The sequence below is a fragment of the Pipistrellus kuhlii genome, unplaced genomic scaffold (genome assembly GCF_014108245.1).
Source record: "Pipistrellus kuhlii isolate mPipKuh1 unplaced genomic scaffold, mPipKuh1.p scaffold_m20_p_15, whole genome shotgun sequence".
Classification (NCBI taxonomy): domain Eukaryota; kingdom Metazoa; phylum Chordata; class Mammalia; order Chiroptera; family Vespertilionidae; genus Pipistrellus; species Pipistrellus kuhlii.
Genome location: NW_023425460.1, coordinates 3,076,594 through 3,094,682, shown reverse-complemented (window position 1 = coordinate 3,094,682; position 18,089 = coordinate 3,076,594). Strand labels below are relative to the sequence as shown.

At 61.7% G+C, this 18,089-nt stretch overlaps 1 protein-coding gene across 2 annotated transcripts in view; it reads left to right on the top strand.

Moving 5' to 3' along the window:
* Positions 1-15,781, top strand: part of TSPAN14 (tetraspanin 14) — a 54,926-nt gene extending 39,145 nt beyond the window's left edge. Inside the window, exons 3-9 of one of the 2 annotated variants that reach the window (XM_036438051.2) lie at positions 6,353-6,403; positions 7,865-7,933; positions 9,075-9,245; positions 11,428-11,553; positions 12,388-12,432; positions 13,168-13,287; positions 14,242-15,781. In XM_036438051.2, coding sequence (XP_036293944.1) covers positions 6,353-6,403; positions 7,865-7,933; positions 9,075-9,245; positions 11,428-11,553; positions 12,388-12,432; positions 13,168-13,287; positions 14,242-14,313 — 654 coding nt within the window. In that variant the 3' untranslated portion in view covers positions 14,314-15,781. Of the gene's footprint in view, positions 1-6,352; positions 6,404-7,864; positions 8,012-9,074; positions 9,246-11,427; positions 11,554-12,387; positions 12,433-13,167; positions 13,288-14,241 lie in introns of both variants that reach the window. The other variant, XM_036438050.2, reaches the window with a different exon arrangement.
* The last annotated feature ends 2,308 nt before the right edge of the window (positions 15,782-18,089 follow it).

Below are 18,089 nucleotides of genomic sequence, written 5' to 3'. Positions count from 1 at the left end.
ACTGTCTGCCCCCTGGTGGTCAGTGCATGCCATAGTGAGCAGTTGAGTGGCCTTAGCATATCATTAGCATGTTATGCTTTGATTGGTTGAACACCCGACCAGACAACTGGACACTTAGCACATTAGGCTTTTATTATATAGGATACCAGGGTTGTGGATCTGAATTGTAGGGATGCTCCTGGGATTCACGTGGCCGGCCGAGCTGAAGGAAATCCTGTTTTGTCTCCAGCTCCAGATGGTTTCAGGGTGATAGCTGAGCAGGACACACCTGGCTCTGCCTGTTGTGCTCACAGCTTCAGTGGACACAGTCCTGCCCGTGCGTTTGCGTTTCATCTGTGGCCGCTTTCCTGCTCCCACGGTGGAGGTGCGGCCTTGAAACAGCAGGCAGAGCTGCACGTGTTTACTCCCCGGTGCGGACCTGGCTCAGCATCTTGGCCCCCTTGCGGGTCACTGAACTGTGCTTGCGGTGGCAGGGACTGGGTGGGGTGGTTGGGTTGGGGTTCCTCCTCTTAGTTGCTTGAGGAGCTGCTTGTCACCTCCCCTAGATAAGCCTGCCCTCCTTCCTTCCTCCCTTTCAAAGGCCTTGACACAGTCAGATTCCTGGGCGGGGCTGGGAAGGGTGGGCTCTGTTATCTGGGAAGGCAGAGTCTGAACTCTGGGAGTCCTGCTGCTCGGGCGGTGCTGAGCAGGGCACAGGCGCTGCCTGCTCAGCACCGCCCTTCCGGCCGGAGGAAGGCCGCTGTATGACCCTGTGCGAGGCACCGGCTGGCCGGGCCCTGTTTCTCCCCGTGAGGAAGCTGGGCCCCAGCGTCCCTTCTGGCTCCCAGCCTCCCACTGGGAGGTGGCTTGGTTTGGACCATTTTAATGTGGGACCGTTTTGAAAGGAGCATTTCCTGCTCTAATAGGGCTCAGAGTGGCCACAGTCCTGAGGGCAAGACCTCCTGAGGGCAAGCACCCCGTCTCCCGTGGTGCCAGCTGGGTAGGCTGGGTGCTTGCGGGGGCCGCTGGAGGGGATCGGATGACAGCCTCCAGGCCTAACCTGCTCTGACCCTATGTACCCTGGGTAGGCTGGGTGCTTGCGGGGGCCGCTGGAGGGGATCGGATGACAGCCTCCAGGCCTAACCTGCTCTGACCCTGGTGTCCCTCAGCCCACTGGCCTCTGGGCCGGCTGGGCGTGGGCCCGGCTCAGGCGTCCTTTCTGGCCGGTGTGTGATCGTTGGCTGTTCACGGGGCACGAGCATCTCTGGTGCTCTCCCAGCTCCCCAGGCCTGGAGTCAGGGCTCCCCTTCTGGAGCCGCCGGAGCCACGGGCTCCACCCGCATGACTTGGGTGACAGTTTAGACAGAAGGAGGGGTGGCTTGCTCAAGGCCACGGTGAGTTAGGGACAGAGGTGACTGTGCTAGCTTCTCCCCCCACCCCTTTCCTTCCCATCAGTCTTTCCTGTCCCCCTTGGGAAACCCCAGAAGGCTGTTCCCCTCAACTCTGATGTGCTATTGTCTCCGGAGACCTAAGAGACAGATGCCTCTGGAGGGAAGGACCTTGCCTTAGGATGAAGCCTCGTGCGGGGAGTTTTCTTGGGCAGTGCAGGGGCGAGGAGGGGGCAGGTATGTTTCCTGTCCGTGGATCTGCCCCTGCGTGCCTCTGCTCTGTCCCCCAGGAGTCCGGGCGGCTCAGATGGCGCCGTGCCCCAGGCTTACGTACATCACCTGTGACACTCGCCTCAGTCCTCCGCTCTCTGTGACCCAGGGAGGGAAGCAGGCCTAGGGCCTCCCCGACTCCCACGGTCCCCACGCAGGTCCCCACACAGGTCCCGTCTCTAGGAAGCTGTAGGGCGGAGGATGAGGGCAGAGGCAGAGGGTGGAAGGCGGAGGGTGGAGAGAGGGGGGTGGAGAACCAGGACCCTGCCCTGTGCTGCTTGCTTGGTGTTGGTTCAACCTTCCCTTTCTTGGGGTTACTTCTGGTTTTCTCCAGGCCCCCGGAAGGAAGGGCTTTATGAGTGTCAGCGCCAGAGGCCGGGGGTTGCCTCCAGCGGGTTGAGCAAGGCCCTCTGGGCCCACAGGAGAGGCCTAAGTATGGCCATACACTGGAATGAAATTTCATAAGGAACCTCACTACACTGGCAGGAGAGGGGCTGCTCTGACACGCGTGGTTTGGGGACCTGCACCCAGCAGGCCGGCTGGGCAGGAGCCTCTGGGGCACAGCAGCACAGCTAGCACGGCGGGTGGGTCTGTGCGGCACCCCTGACCGGGCAGGCGGGGCCTTTGTCTCTGGCGGGAAGGCTGAGGCGGGACCTCTACAGGGCACCCCCTCCCTCCCAGGAGGCATCAGCCCTGGCTGGGACTCAGCGATCCCACCACCCGGCGGACAGTGGGGTCCTCGGCTTTAGAGTCGCACAGCTCAGAAGCCCCTTGAGAAACGGCCTCACCCCTGGCCCCTTGACCGGCCCCTCCGTTTGGCCAGAGAGAAGGGATGCGGGAACTCAGGCCTGGCCTTACCTCATAGCCGCCAGCCAGCCAGCCAGCCGGGTGACTTTGGACAAATAACCAAGTCATTCTGCACCTCAGTTTCCATGTTTGAACGGTGGGGGTAACAGTGCCCGTGTGATGGTTATGGAAGGGCCTCTCGGGTGCTCAGTGATTAACGGGGGCCTGACACCGAGGGGAGAGGGGAGGCTGGCGCTACTTGCCCTGTGACACTGCGGTGCGCCCGCGCCCTGCCTTCGGGCGGGGGAGCGGGCCTCAGTGTCTGGGAGACGCGGCCTCAGGGTTTGGAAGAGGGACGGGAGGGCTGCTCCGAAGCGGAGGCCGGCGAACCGGCTCTCCCGTGAGCATGCCCAGCCCCACCGACCATCGGGACGAGAGTTTGCGGCGAGCCTGGCGGTCACAGGGCTGCCCCGTGAGCTCCCAGACAGGCCACTTCCCGTCTGGCCCTCCTCAGCCAGCTCGTCTCAAAGGCAGTGCTGGGCCCAGACTGTCTGCCGGGTCAGCATTCCTTAAACCCGGGTCTGACATGTGACCCCGCTCCGGCCTTCCTGGTGCAGGTTCACGTGAGTCCTTCCTGTAAGCCGAGTGGCAGGAAGCGCCGGCCCTTGGTCTGCGAGCACAGCCCGGAGAGGAGAGGGGGCGCCGCAGTCACTGGGCCCAGAGGGTGGAGGGTGGGCTTTCCTCGCCGTCTCCCGTGGTGCCAGCTGGGTAGGCTGGGTGCTTGCGGGGGCCGCTGGAGGGGATCGGATGACAGCCTCCAGGCCTAACCTGCTCTGACCCTACGTCCCCGTATGGGGCCGGCCTCGGACCCGGCTGGCTGGGCCTTTGCCTGGCCCGCCCCTGCTTGGGGTGCATGCAGACTGAGCTAGACCCGGAGTGTGCTGGGAGGGAGCAGCAGGACCAGGGCAGGCTGCTCCGTTCCGGGCTCTGGCGACTCTCACGCTCACACCTGCTCTATACCTACAAGGCCAAGTCCTCGCCAAGCTCTTGGGGTACAACCCTGAACAAACGGAAAACCTCTGCCCAGAGAGCTTAAACGGGAGAGACGAGCCAGGTAGCTCCTGCGGTCTTGGCTGACGGCGAGGAAAGCAAGCACGGAGGTGTCAGGATCGGGGGCCAGGAAAGGAGGCTCCTGAGAAGGGGACCTGGGAGAGCCTGGGTGAACGGAGGGATGGGCCAGGGTGGGGGGAGAGGGAAGAAGGACATTCGAGGCCAAGGAAAGCGGCCGTGAGACGGGCAGAAGTCAGAACTGGTACCGGTGCCAGCGTGGCCTGGGGTGGAGTGGGGAGGGGGCACGGGTGCGGGACACGGGGGAGGAGGAGGTGGGAGGAGGGTGAGGATGGGCTTGGCCCTGGTGGTCCTCGTGGGCTGTGTCGAGGGGTTTGACTTTCGTTCTGAGTGAGTGGTGACGGAAGCCATTGCAGGGTACGGAGCCGTGTGCTCTGTGCTTGTAAAGATCATTGTCGTTGCTTGGGGTCCTGTGAGGAGGCCCAGGTGGAGCATGGGCAGGTGGCAGCAGAGGCAGGAGGAGAACTGGCCACGGATGCTGGAGGGAGAACCAGTGGAGGGCTGGAAGGAGGGACTTGGAGGGAAAGAGGCACCAAGCATGCGGCCAGGCTTTCTGTCTTAGCCGCTGAGTAGGTGCCGTGATGTAACGAGGGCTAAGTTGTAGAGGAGCTAGATGGGGGTGGGAGGGGGGCGAGGGTCCAGTTGGGGGCATGTGCAGATTGATGACTCCTTCGAGCGCTCAGGTGATGAGGCAAGTAGATGCTGAGGTCTGACTTGGAGCAGCTGTGGCTGAGCCGGGGGTGTGGGTCAGCGGTGTGCAATGTGGAGGGGATGGAAGCCCGGAACCTCATCCAGAGAGCTGGGCCGGGGCAGGCCTGCGCGGGAGGATCGCCAGACTTTAGAGAGCTCTGAGGGGGAGGAGGGGGAGGAGGAGGAGGAGGAGGAGGGGGAGGAGGGGGGGAAGGAAGGAAGAGGAGGAGGAGGGGGGGGAGGGGGAGGAGGAGGAAGGAAGGAAGAGGAGGAGGGAGGAGGAGGGGGAGGAGGAGGAGGGGGAGGAGGGGGGGAAGGAAGGAGAGGAGGAGGAGGGGAGGAGGGGGAGGAGGAGGAAGAGAGGAGGAGGAGGAGGGGGGGAGGAGGGGGGGAAGGTGAGGAGGAGGGGAAGGGAGGGAAGAGGAGGAAGGAGCAGGAGGAGGAGGGAGGGGGGGAGGAGGAGGAGGAGGGAGGGGGGGGGAGGAGGAGGAGGGAGGAGGGAGGAGGAAGAAGCAGGAGGAGGAGGGAGGGGGGAAGAGGGAGGGAGGTTAAGAGGAGGGAGGGAGGAGGAGAAGAAGGAGGAGGGAGGGGGAGGAGGAGGAGAAGTAGGAGAAGGAGGAGGAGGGGAAGAGGGAGGAGGAGGAGAAGGAGGAGGGAGGGAAGGGGGAGAAGGAGGAGGAGGAGAAGGGAGGGGGGGAGGAGGAGAAGGAGGAGGGAGGGAGGGGGAGGAGGAGGAGGAGGGGGAGGAGGAGGAGGAGGAGGAGGAGGAGGAGGAGGAGGAGGAGTGGTGACAGGGGACGATGCCTGGGAATGTGCCTCGTGGCCCAAAGCTGAGTGATCTGTGGAGACGGAATGACAGCTCCTTGGAGACCAGATGAGGGGAGAGCCTCCACGCCCAGCGGTGGCAGGAGGGAGTGAGACCCCGGGACTTGGGGTGCGGGGGGCGGGGAGCCTCCAGGCCCATGGGCAGTGACACTCACCTTCAGGCTCACTTACCACCTGAGACTGGGGGGCGGAGGAGGCTGTGCGCCCCCTCCGCCCCCCATTGGCATTCTGCATGGCCCGTGCTCCCCTCAGTGAGATGGCGGGATGGTCCCGCACGGCTTCCTCACTGGGGCCACAGGCTGTGCGGGAGCCACCGTGAGGAGGCATGCCCACGCTTTCTGAAACCGCCTGTGCTGCCCAGACAGCCAGGGCTGCTCTCCGGGCCTCTCTTCCCTCCCAGGCGGGCGTGGGCGGCGTGGTCAGGCCGTCCCGAGGCGGGAGGACCCACGTGGGAGAGCTGAGAGCCACGGACACCCCTCGCTCTGTTCTTTCCCACGAGGACCTGGGGGATGGCAGCGAATGCCGGGCGGTGTGAGGAGTGAGACAGCAAGCAGGAGGCTGATAACTGCGGCCAGGAGGGGTGTTTCCCGTGGGAAAGCCCTCCCCGTTCAGGAATCTGTGGATGTTGGGGGCGGGGGTACACCTGAGGCAGCCTGACCCCAGTGGGTTCCTGCAGGTGGCTTAGCTCAGGCCTATTTTAACAGTAATGAAGGCCCCAGCATATCCCGAGCACGCGTGTGCGGGGGCTGGGGGAGAGGGTTTGGGGGAGTAGGGGAGAGGCGAGAAAGCTGCTTGAGTCTGTCCAGGCCTGAGGCCTGAGGCCGGAGCCAGGTGGGCTGGTGCCAGGCTGTGCTGCACGGAGCCTGTGGGGACACCTGGGCGATGTCGTAACCCAGACCGCACTGAAATAGGGTGCTTGTGGGATGGGGGTGCTTGTGGAATGGAGTCAGCAGCCGTGGCCCGCTGGCTCTGACTAGTGTATTGGCCGGGCAGTGTGTTCTGGGACCTCTGCCTCCGAGTGGAGCTGGGGGCTGAAGGAGTTTGCTTAAATGCTCAGGGAAGGTAGCTGTGGGTTATCAGAGCCTTGTTCTGGGGTCCACACCCTGTCATCTGCAGGGCCCAGGGGCCCTGATCCACCAGGATGGACATGAGCCATTGCCACTCCTGCTGGCCATATGGAGAGTCCATTCATGGTACTCTGAGAAGTCCGTTCATGTTTCATGGTGCTGTCTTCCAACCTAACTCTCTCCCTCTCTCTCCCTGCCCTCCCCCCCACCCCTGCTCAGTTGGCTGGAGTTGCCTTCCTCGGAGCCGGACTGTGGGCATGGAGCGAAAAGGTGAGTGTGGCTGTCACTGGGACCCTGAGCATCGGCAGCCAGTGCCAGGCTGGCTCAGTGTCCACGGTCCCCTCCTCCCCGACAGGCATTTCTGTGCCAGGCCGTGATTTGCAGTCATCTATCTTTAGGGAGTTCTTGGATGGAGGCGGGTGTGTGGGTCCGGAGCCTGGAGTGGGCAGGGGCTGGGCTGGGGGCCGGGTCTTGAGCCCTGTGAGTGTGGAGAGTCCTTTTCCTGTTCCCGAAGCTCCCAGTCACCCTGGGTGGTTGGCAGCTGTGTCCGGCAGGTCGGAGCCTCTGGGAGCAGGAGGTGTCTGTGTCTGTCCTCCCCCAGAAAGACTTCAAACCGGGGAGCAGGGCTCTGCTACCGGCCCTGTGGGCAGGGGGTCCTGGGCCTTGTGCGCCTTCTTGCGCAGCCCGTGGAGGCAGGTGAGAGACAGGCTCTGACTCTCCAGGGCAGGGCAGTGGGAACTCTGGGGACCTTTTGCTCTGTGGGCGGGCGGGTTTTGGGAGATGGTGAGAGCTGAAGCAGGGGAGAGAAGGAACAAGGCCCCGCAGGCCGGCAGGGAACAGTGGGAACAGGGCTCTCTTTCCTCAGTGGAGCCTCTAGAAGGTGGAGGTAGGAGGATCGGAGGGCTTTCTTGCCTTAGGAACTGGAAAAGCCCGCCTTTGGGTTTGGACCCCTTCATGGTGGCCTGTGAACCCCTAAAGGGCAGGCGGGAGCTGAGGTGCACTGTCCCTTTGTCCTGGTGGCCTGGAAGCAGGTGCAAGCCATAGCCCACAGCGCCACCGTGTGGCCACCTCCGGAACAGCAGCAGCTCAAACAGCAGAGCCTGGCGCTTAGGCCTGGTTGCCCAGCTGCCCGGTTCCCGCTGGGTGGCCTGGTCCGGCTGCTGTTTTCTCCTTCCTCCTTAGAATCCCACAGAATTGCTGTGTCTGTTTTGGTTGCCAGTAATCTCATGTGATTTTATATTTAAATTAGTTAAAATAAAATACAAGTTGAAATTCATTTCTTCAGTTCCCCTGGCCGTGTTTCAGGTGCTCGGTGGCATTAGTGACCAGTGCTGCCATGTGGACCACAGAGCTCCAGGGACAGCTGCCTTCCTGGCCTTGCTCGTGTTTCCACGCCGAAGCCCCCTTCCTCTCAGCACAGTGGGTTCTCCGTCAGTTGAGTGCAGTCAGTTGCCAGATGTGGAGGCCAGGGCGAGGCTCCGGCTCCGGGTGACCTGACCACAGGTCCCAGGGCCCCCCAGGGCTCCCCTCACCCAGGCCTGGACGGAGACCAGGGGCTGAGGTGGGCAGGGATCTGCTGGGCAGAGAGGCCTCTAGGGGCAGGAGGGCAGGGCCGCACGCTCCCCGGCTTGCAAGGCAGGAGCCTGTCCTCACTCCGTTCCGTACACAGCCCAGCCTGCCACACCAGGACTGTCTTTAGGCTGACCCCGCCCTGCTCTCTGCTTCTTTCAGGGCGTGCTGTCCGACCTCACCAAAGTGACCCGGCTGCATGGGATCGACCCGGTGGTACTGGTGCTGGTGGTGGGCGTGGTCATGTTCACGCTGGGGTTCGCCGGCTGCGTGGGCGCCCTGCGGGAGAACATCTGCCTGCTCAAGTTTGTGAGTGGCCCCGGGGCAGGGGGGTGTGGGGGCTCCGCCGGCAGGCTTTTCCTTACCGGGGGGGCGCTGGCAGCAGCTCTTCCAGCCGCCCCAGGTGGTGAGATTCCAGGACACAATCCGCGGAGCAGGCTCCTCCTCCGGGGAGAGAAGTTGGCCCCACGCTCTCAGCTCCCAGGGGACGAGTCTGCGGCACCTCCTCCCCTCTTGCCTTTTATCTTCCTCCCCGAGCTCCAGAGGAATTGTTTGTTTGCTGCTCCCCTCTGCCCTTCCTGGCTGAGAGCGAGCGGGAGATGCTGTCGGTGACGTCAGTGAGGAAAGCGCTTCCCTCCTCCAGGGGGTAGTGCTTGTGCTGGCGGAACAAGTCACGAGAGTTTAGCTTTATATTTAGAAGCTCTCTTATTTTGAAGTGCATTCCGTTAAATAGCACCTGAGGGGGACACGCCAGGGTTGTGTTTTACAACATGCTATTTGTTGAATTCATTAGATCAAGCTTCCACTTTCCTGAGAAAAACACGTGTGGTTTTTCCCAATTTCATTTTTCTTAAAAGCGTTATGTTTTGTATCTTGCTTCTGTGTGAAGGGAAAATCCATTTTGGAAGTCCTGTGTGCATGTGTGTATGTATGTATGTGCATGCATGCGTCTTACCCTCTGTCCTAGGCTTCAGGAAGGCCAGTGAACATGGTGGGAGGGAGGCGTGTGGACCTACGTGGGCCCTTCCAGAATGCCACCAGCACTGTGGCCCGGGGTCGCTGTGCTTCTGGCGCCGGCTTTGTGCTGTTGATTATCCTACCTACCGACCGAGCGGTGCCGAGCCTGCCAGGAAACTCACCGCCCTGGGCGAGGTCTGTGACCTCAGGCAGCCTGTGTGCCTGTGTGAGCCTTGGCTTCCTGCAGAGGAAATGGCTGACAAGTTGGCTTGGGACTTTCTCAGAATCTCTCCGGTGGCTCTCCCACCAGCAGTGCGTGGTGTGGGGAGGGATGAGCTAGTGATGCAGGTGGGGAAGGCCAGGCAGGGCCGGCCGCAGGGCAGGGTGGTGACTCCCGCTCTCGTCTCGTCCCCAGTTCTGCGGCACCATCGTGCTCATCTTCTTCCTCGAGCTGGCCGTGGCCGTGCTGGCCTTCCTGTTCCAGGACTGGGTGAGGGACCGGTTCCGGGAGTTCTTCGAGAGCAACATCAGGTCCTACCGGGACGACATTGACCTGCAGAACCTCATCGACTCCCTTCAGAAAGCGGTAAGTCCGCTGCGGCGCCCCGAGAGTGCGCGCTTCCGGGCAGGCATCCGTGCGCTCTCAGGAGCCCGGAGCGTGCGGGTCGGAGGGCCGCCTCTGCCGCTGGTCCACTCGTGGGCGCTGGGGCAGTCCTGGCTTCTCTTCATGTGCCCTCTCCCCCTTTGGTTTGGGCAGGCGAGTCCAGCTGTGCCGTGGCCACCTTCCCCCAGGAGCCCAGTCCTCTGGGGGCCCAGACCGCTCGATCCCTGCCCATGCAGGTGCTGCAGCCACCTGGGCGCTGTGGGTACCGAGGGCCAGGGCTTCTCCTCCCCAGACACGTGACTCACTTTCCGGCTATTCCTGTGCCCTTCCTCCAGGGCCCTTTCCCTTCCTGTCTGAGAGGAATGCACCGGGAGCAGGTGGGCGGTGAGGGGGGGGCGTGCGATTGCCTCAGCAGCCCAGCCCAGCCTTCCCCTAGCTGGCCTGGCCCCGGGCCGTGCACTTACCTGGAGGCCTGGACGGAGGACCACTCCCTGCCTCACTGGCCTGTGAGCGGCGGCTCCCCTGTGCTCTGTGCTCTGTGCTCTGTGCTCTGTGCTCGGCCAGAAAACCTGCTTCTCAGGCACTTCTGTATGGAACACGTTAGTTCTGGGAGAAAAGGAGCAAGGAGCATTAAAAATAACTGTGCTCTGCTCCTACTATTTACCTACACGTGTTGTTTGCCTTGTTTCACGGATCTCGGGATAAAGCCAAACCCGGTCATGTGACCAGAGAGCCTTCCTTGTGCAGGGTTACCTGTGTGAGTCTGTGAAAGTCACCTCGCCCAGCCATTTGCTTTTCTTTCTTTTTTAAATGTAACGAAGTTTTGTTGGTAAAAATGTACAGCTGTGGGCCTGTTGTTCCTGCATCTTCACCAGCGGCGGGGCCTCCCCCACCCCCTGGCGTTGCTGGTGTAAGTTATTGGCTCTGGGCTCAGAAACAAGTTTGCTGAATCCTGTCCTGGGAGCTCCCTCTGGGCTGCCCTGGCCACGGAGCCACGTTCTTCTGCCTCAGAGACAGCGGCCGGGCACAGGCTGATAGCTGGGAGCTCCTTACAGAGTTTGTCCTGTGCTGCTGTCAGACAAAACTGGGATGTCAACTGTCCCGGACGTGGCCTCTGGACCACGGCTTCCTCTTGGCCTTGCCCCAGAGCAGCTCACTGGGCCTTTGTTTCTTGGCCGACTTTCCCGCAGCTCCTTCTTGTTGTCCTTGGGCAGCAAGCAGAGCTCCAGGGGCAGCTGCTGCCCGGCTGCCTCACAGGATCCATCCCAGCCACTCCCTGTCCTCTCACTGTGTCTTTCACCAGCCTCGCGTCTCCTCTTTGCATTTTCTCGCTCAATGGCATCGAGCGAGCTGCTGGCTCCCCCCCACTGGCCTGGAACATGGTCGTTTCTCCCTTGTCTTCCTTTCCTTTTAAAAGTAGAACGTCCCTGAGGTTCCCAGTGAATCGTGAAACCTCCTCCTGGTGAATATCACGTGATCGTTAGAGCAGCTGGGGTCACGGTGGTGGGGTGGGAGGTGGGCTTTATCAGCACGTAAGAACCCAGCAGTGGGGGGGGGGTGTGTGTGCTGTGGTCACGGCCACCCCTGCCCTGGCCACCCCACAGCAGCGGCTGGGCCCGGGTGGGGACGGGGCTGCTCCTGGACGGTGCCTCCAGACACGGTGCTTCCCACAGGGTTAGTTTTACACTTTCAGGCAAAGGGGGTTCTCTTGGTAGCTGCCCCGGGTGGCAGGGTGGCGGGGTGGTGTCCCGTTCACCCAGTTGTAGCTGTTCTTGTGGGAGTAGGTGGGCCTGCGTGGGGGAGGAGGAGGAGGAGGAGGACCTCACCCGTGTGCAGAGGGGCCTCCGAGGTCAGCGAGACCCCTGCTGTGGGCCGAGGTGGGAGGGGAGGGAATGCTTGAGGTGGAGGGGGGACCAGAGCAGGGCTTCTGCCCTGGGCCAAGGCGGGGCACGCGGAGCCAGTCTGTGGGAGCCAGGGTGTGGCTGCAGTTCCCTTCGCAAAGGGCTGCCTGGCACGTCGCTCGGCATCTCTGTGCCGTGACGTCCGGGGCTGCCCTCCCCTGGTGCAGCGGGGAGAGGTGCGCTTAGCCATGTGTGTGACAGGGAGAGGCGCCCTGTGCTGGCGGCCAGGCCGGCTGGAGCCTCACAGCCTGTCTTTGCTGCAGAACCAGTGCTGCGGGGCGTACAGCCCGGAGGACTGGGACCTCAACGTCTACTTCAACTGCAGCGGCGCCAGCTACAGCCGCGAGAAGTGCGGCGTGCCCTTCTCCTGCTGCGTGCCCGACCCTGCGGTGAGTGCTGTGTGCTCGGGGCGGCTCCCTGGAGCCGGACGGGGCTAGGCTCGCCCCCCCCCCCCCCCCCCCCCCGGGCACGGGTAGATTCCGGACTCTCCTGCATGCCCACTGGCTCCAGGTTCCGGGAGAAGCAGGAGAAGACCAGGATTGTTCTCCCCGAGGGCTCGGACCTGGGTGCTGGGCACGATGTTCCGGGTGTATGCAGCCTGGTCTGCCCTCTTCCCTCTCCCTCCACAAGGGAACGCTCAGTCCTTAGAGAAAGCCCTCCGGCGCCGTGGGTGGCACTGGGGTGGCAGAGCATGCTGCTCTGTGCTTCCTCATTCACCTGCTTTCATTCCCAGCCACAGCCCAGCCCGTGGTGGTCAGAAACCTGGGAAGGAGCCGGGAGAGTCTGCCGGGGCTAAGCCTTCACAGGACGTCCGGTGACCACGGGCCTGGTGCTGCCGCAGGGCTGGCCGCCTCCCTGCTGAAGGGCCGGCTCCCAGCACAGGGCCGGCCAAGCTGGTCAACAGTGTTTCAGCAGCTTATAAATACAATAGTTGAAAAATTTAAAGAGGATAATATTCTGTGACACGTGAAAATTATGTGAAATTTGAATCTCGTGTCCATACCCCAAGTTGGACTGAGCGGTAGCCGCCCGTCGTGCTTCTGTTGTCACTGGCTGCTTTCCTGCCACGTGGCCACAGCTGCACGGGTGCCCTTCGCCCGGGAGGACGGCGCCCGTGCTGGGATGTGTGAGGGGTTTGCGGTGTTTGGCCGTGACTCTTCCAGAGCCTCGACCACCAGCTTCTCAGGGAACAAGAGTGACTGATGTTTCTGCTTTTCTTGCAGCAAAAGGTGTTGAACACACAGTGTGGCTATGACGTCAGGACTCAGGTGAGAGCCCCGGTCGCTGCGGTGCAGCTGGAGAGGGGGGGCGAGGGAGGGAAGCTCCGGTGCTGCCTGAGGGGGGAGGAGGGGGCGGAGGTCCGCGCTCGCGCCCGGAGCAGCAGTGGCTGTGATTTCAAGCCCCCAGAGCTGTAGTCACAGAGCTTCACAGTTGCTCTATTATTGGAAAGAGAACAAAGGTTTGGGGACAAAGTCTACATTTTTTAAAAAAATATATTTTATTGATTTTGTACAGAGAGGAAGGGAGAGAGATATAGTTAGAAACATCGATGAGAGAGAGTCACCGATCAGCCGCCTCTTGCACACCCCCCACTGGGGATATGCCCGCAACCAAGGCACATGCCCTTGACTGGAATCAAACCCGGGACCTTTCAGTCCCCAAGCCGACGCTCCATCCATTGAGCCAAACCGGCTTCGGCGACAAAGTCTACATTTTAAGAGATTTCTTGGGGCCCAGGGGTGTCTGTTATTTAGGGGCTCAGGATGCAGCTGCAGGAGCTCCTGACTCGGTCCAGCTGCCGGTTGGAGGCCGGGGGGCAGTGAGGAGGGAGGCGGGCCAGGCCTCGGGGCGCTCTGTAGGCTGGGCAGGTTATTGACACAAACTGCCCGAGGCCACATTCTTCTGGGTTCCGTCTGCCTGGGCACCGCTCCTGCCCCCGAGGGGGCCCTGTGCAGGGGGCCCGTCCAGATCCTGGCTCAGGGGTCTGTGCTGTGTTCCTGCAGCTGAAGAGCAAGTGGGACGAGTTCATCTTCACGAAGGGCTGCATCCCGGCGCTGGAGGGCTGGCTGCCGCGGAACATCTACATCGTGGCCGGCGTCTTCATCGCCATCTCCCTGCTCCAGGTCTGTCCCTGCCCCCGCGGCTGCACCTGCTCCGTTCACCCAGACTCCACGGGGGGGGAGGTGGTGGTGACCAGGGGCAGTGAGATTGGGGGGGAGCAGCCTGGCGAGAGTCTGATGGGAGAACGGGCAGCAGAAAGTCAGGGATTCAGGGAGTCGGAGCTGTTTTCCTGGCGTGCCCAGAGCTGGGGCAAGCAGTCGCAGCCCCCAGCAGCCTCTGGCGCCAGCCTCAGGGGCTGCCGCGCTGTTAGGTCTGGAGACGCACCTTCTAGAAAGCGCTGGCTCTGGCCTGGCCCTGAGGAAGGTGTCTGAGGGGGGCGTGGGGCCGCCTGCCGCTTCCCACACACACCTCCCTCCCTCAGCAGCAAGGCGCCTGATCTCAGCGGAAGGCTGGGAGACAGAAGCGTCCAGAAAAGGAAAGAAAATATTTACTTGCAAAGCGGGCAAAGGAATCAGCTCATCAAATACAAACCACGAGAAGGGAAAGGGGAGATAAAAAGTAGAACTTCTGAGGAGGCCAGGGTCACATTTGTCTGTTCCCGGTGGCGAACGTCCGTCTTCCCACGTGCCTTCCCAGCGCGGGGTCGGCCTCAGAGCCGCCCTGGCTTTCTGTGGAGTCAGGTTTATAGGGCTCGGTCAGGAGTCACTCTTTGCAAATCAGAGCCAATCAGGGGGAGCCTGTCTTTTTCTCTGTTGAACCCTGGGCACAGCATGTCCCTTCGCCTCTGGTGCCTGCTGTTCGCCCCTTCAGGGCCAGGGGTGCAGCCACACAGCTCGGGGCTCGCTGTTCACTGTGGGCTGGTCTCGCTTTGCCCCCCGCCCCACGGTTCCTCCTGCTGTGTCCTGTGTCGGGCAGGAGTGGCTGTGGTGTGCGGCACCCTCATCGCCCAGCCCACGGGGCCCACACCCCCTGTGTCCCACGCTGATGGCTACTGCCTCTGCCGGCCTTGGTTTCAGATATTTGGCATCTTCCTGGCGAAGACCCTGATCTCAGACATCGAGGCGGTGAAGGCCGGACATCACTTCTGAGGAGCCACCCACGCGTGGAGGCCAGAGCCTTTCATGTCAGCTTTGTGTCCGGAGGGCGCGGAGCGGCCGCCCTGCCAGAGCCAGCACCGTCCTCAGCGTCAGCGTGGCGTGACCTCTGACCCTGCTTGCTGGTGCTGAAGACCAAGGGCCTCCTCTTCACCCTCTGAACAGAAGGAACTTGTGACGGGGCTCCCTGCGGGGTCAGCCCAGAGACAGAACAGTGTAGGTGGAGGTGGCGACCGAGGGACCGGCTCCTGTGGCTGCCGGAAGGCTGGCTGGGGCCTCCTGGAGCCCAGTGTCTGCAGGCCCCTGGCCCCTCGCCACTCCTGATGTCGGTGCTGGCCTTTGGCCGGCGTGTCCTCTGCGAGTGGGACTTGGGTAGGGGACCAGCAGCACGAACGGGCTTCCCGGAGGACGGGGTGACAGGTGGACCTCGGAGGTTGGCAGGGTCTGCAGGATCCTCGGCCGTGTCCAAGCGCAGTAAGCCTGAGCCAGTGCGTGGAGCGGTGCGGTGAGCCCGGCCTGCTGCCCTCCCTCCCGGCCAGCCCGGCCCAGAGCTGCTCCAGGCTCCTCAGCATCACGCCCTGGAGGCTCATGCCCGGGAGGCACGAGGGACTGAGGCGGGGCTCTTCTCCGGGACTCGCTTTCCTTTTCTTTAAAGCGTGTAAATAGTTTATTTATAAGGGCCAGAATGTTCTCACTCCCATCTGCTTCCTCGGGCATTCTCCCCGAGCAGCCTTACACTGTGTCTGGGACTGAAGCCATCCCTCCGGTTCCTGTGAGTCTCAGAGCCAGCCCCGCCCGCCAGCTGCTCCTCCATCCCCAGACCAGGTGCCCCAGCCGCACCACTGCCCTCCGCTCGGCCGCACTGTCTTCCGGTCTTGGTGCTACTGAACCTGTCACCTGGAAGCTGAATGTGACCCCTCCCCTGCGAGGCCGGGAGCCCAGCCAGGGCGCCCGCACGTTCCCCGGCCCTCCGGCCACACGAGAGGAGCTCCCTGCAGAGCTGGCGGCCTCTGCCCGCCCGGCTGCCGCTGGGAGAAGCCGGGACATCGTGATGGTAACTTCTGAGGTGACTCCTTTCTCCCCGACCGGGATCCTGTGGCCACCCCGCCGCCCTCCTGCCGGCTGCGCGGGGCTGGCTCTCGGAAATGAAGTCGCCATGCGTGCGGAGCCCGAAGGAGCGGTGGGCGGCCGAGGCTCGGGCTCCTGCTCCTCCGGGCCGGGTCCTGTTCCGTCCCCGTGGTGGCCTGAGGCCGCCTCCGCCTGGCGGGCACGCGTGCTGCTGTGGCGAAGCTGGTGGGTGTTTGTTGATGATACTGTTATAATGTCTCTCCCCCCCCCCCCCCTTTTTTGTTTCTCTACAATTTTCCCTGTAGACTAGGGGAAGAAGAATGCTTGCGTTTTGGGACGTGTGATGCTTTTCATTGACTGCCAAGCTCTTTTATGGAATATATCTTTATAATAACGCCGTGGTTCTGGTGGTTCTTGTTTGGGTCACATCACACAGCACAGGCAGGATCCGCAGCTGCCGGGGCACCCGGGGGTGCAGGGTGTGGCGGGGCAGACTGGAGGGCGGGGCTGAAGGCACCCATCGTGGGCACGATCTGAAACGCGCTGTATTGGGTGATTTAAGACGGCTCTCCACCGTGGAGGTTACCGCTGGCACCGGCAGCTGGCGGTTAGCTCTGCCTGCGAGAAGCCCGGTGGAAGAACTTGACTTTGGAACTAGGTTTGGGTCAGTCTGTCCTGCCCCAGGCAGGATGGTCCAGGCTACGAGGCTGGGGCATGGAGTTGGGCCCGGTGCCTGCTGGCCTCTGGCGGGGTCACTGGCAGGCCCTCCTCAGCAGGCACCTCTGAGCCGCCTGCTGGGGAAGTGGAGGCCCCTGGCCTTCCCTGTTGGGGTGTGGGCATCAGCAGCTCCTGGCCGGCCCCGGGGTCCCGTTTATTCAGGCAGACCTGGAGGACAGACCTTCACAGGCCACAGCCCGGTTCTCCGGGAAGTCTAGTGCTGGGTTTGTTTTCCAGTTAGTTTATTAAGCATGGAGCCATTTTTAGCCACCTCATTGGACTCTGAGTAGTTATGTGAGAACAGAAAAGAAGCCTAGAATAAGGGGTACACATGTGGGGTCCCAACAAGCACGGGCTCTGTCTGCACAGGGCTGAGGCAGCTGTCTGGTCACCCCTCACCCAGCTGCCCTGGGTCCCCACCCACCCCTGTCCTCCTAGCTGTTTACAGAATGTCCTACAGCTCATTCACTTCCTTCGGCTCAGAGTCCAGGGGGCAGCCCGCGGTCACGCTGCCTCAGGACTGACCGCACACATGAGCGACGCCGGCTCTGTGCCAGGAGGGAGTGCGTACGGCCCAGGTAACAGAAACCCGGTTCAGATGGTCTGAACAATGAGAGGAGGGTTTTGGCTCCTGAAACTGGAAAGTCCAGAGGTGGGGTGAGTTTCGGGCTTGGTTTGATCTGAGTGGCTCGGTGGCGCCAGCAGGATCTGGTTTCCCATCTGCTGTGCCTTCCACGGTGTCCCCATCACCCCGGGCAGAGGGGAGCCCTCCGCGGACAGCCTGGGGCCTGTGGTGGGCAGCATGTGGTCCGGCCCCTGTGCGTGTCCGTCCACTGAGCCGGGTGGCAGGGCAGCAGCTCCGTGGAAGGGGCCAGACGCCGGGAGGCCGCCAGCCCCTGTTCTACTTCTGTGGGTGGATGTTTTGCTCTTTCCAGCAGTTATAAAAACCCAGTAGACCCAGCCAGTGTGGCTCAGTGGTTGAGCGTCCACTGATGAATCAGGAGGTCACGCGTTTGATTCTGGGTCAGGGCATATGCATGGGTTGCAGCCTCAGTCCCTGGTGGGGGGTGTGCAGGAGGCAGCCGATAGATGATCCTCTCATCATTTATGTTTCTCTCTCTCTCTCGCCCCCCCCTTTCTCTCTGAAATCAATAAAAATATGACCCCCCCCAAAAAAAACAAAACAAAACAAAACAAAAAAACAACCCAAAACCCAATAGTATTTTGCTATTGGAATTACTTCCTAGGAAGGTTTGCAAGAAAAACATATTATTATTATTATTTTGTTAATCCTCATTCGAGGGTATTTTTCCTATTGATCTATTTTTTTTTCTTTTTTTCTTTTTAGAGAAAGTGGAAGGGAGGGAGGGAGGGGAGGAGGGCGAGAGAAATATCAGTGTAAGAGAGACACATCTATTGGTTGCTTCATGCACACGCCTGACCAGTAAGTGCCCTTGACTGGGAATTGAGTCTGCCACCCTTCTGTGTGCAGGCCGGTCCTCTAACCATTGAGCACACTGGTCAGGGCAGTTTTTAAAGAAGTTCTTTCTGAAGGGTGGGCTTATATTGTAATGAATGGGTACTCAGGGCTGGACCATAATTGGTCTTTGGTGACATTGCCCTGAGCATCTTCGATATACAGGCTAATTCTGGGCCTAAGGGGTGACCTACAGCAGCAGACTCCAAAGGGAGGCAGAGCCAGGCGGGCAGGGCGCCCAAGCTCTCCGCCTTTGCCTGGGGAGATGGCTGGTCACGAGCACAGTGGTTTAGAGGCATCCTCTGTGTAATAAGGACACGTCTCAAATCCATGCAACCCTGAGGTGGTCAGGGAATGAGCTGCAGAGTCTGAGCGGACACAAGCTGGCACCTGCCTGCTGGCCAGGCTGCAGGCCCAGGGGGTGGCGCCTGTGTCCTCGAGAAGCCTCAGGCCCTGAATGCCTCGTGCCCTGTGCGGGGCCTGTGGAGTCCAGACGGATCCCTGCCTG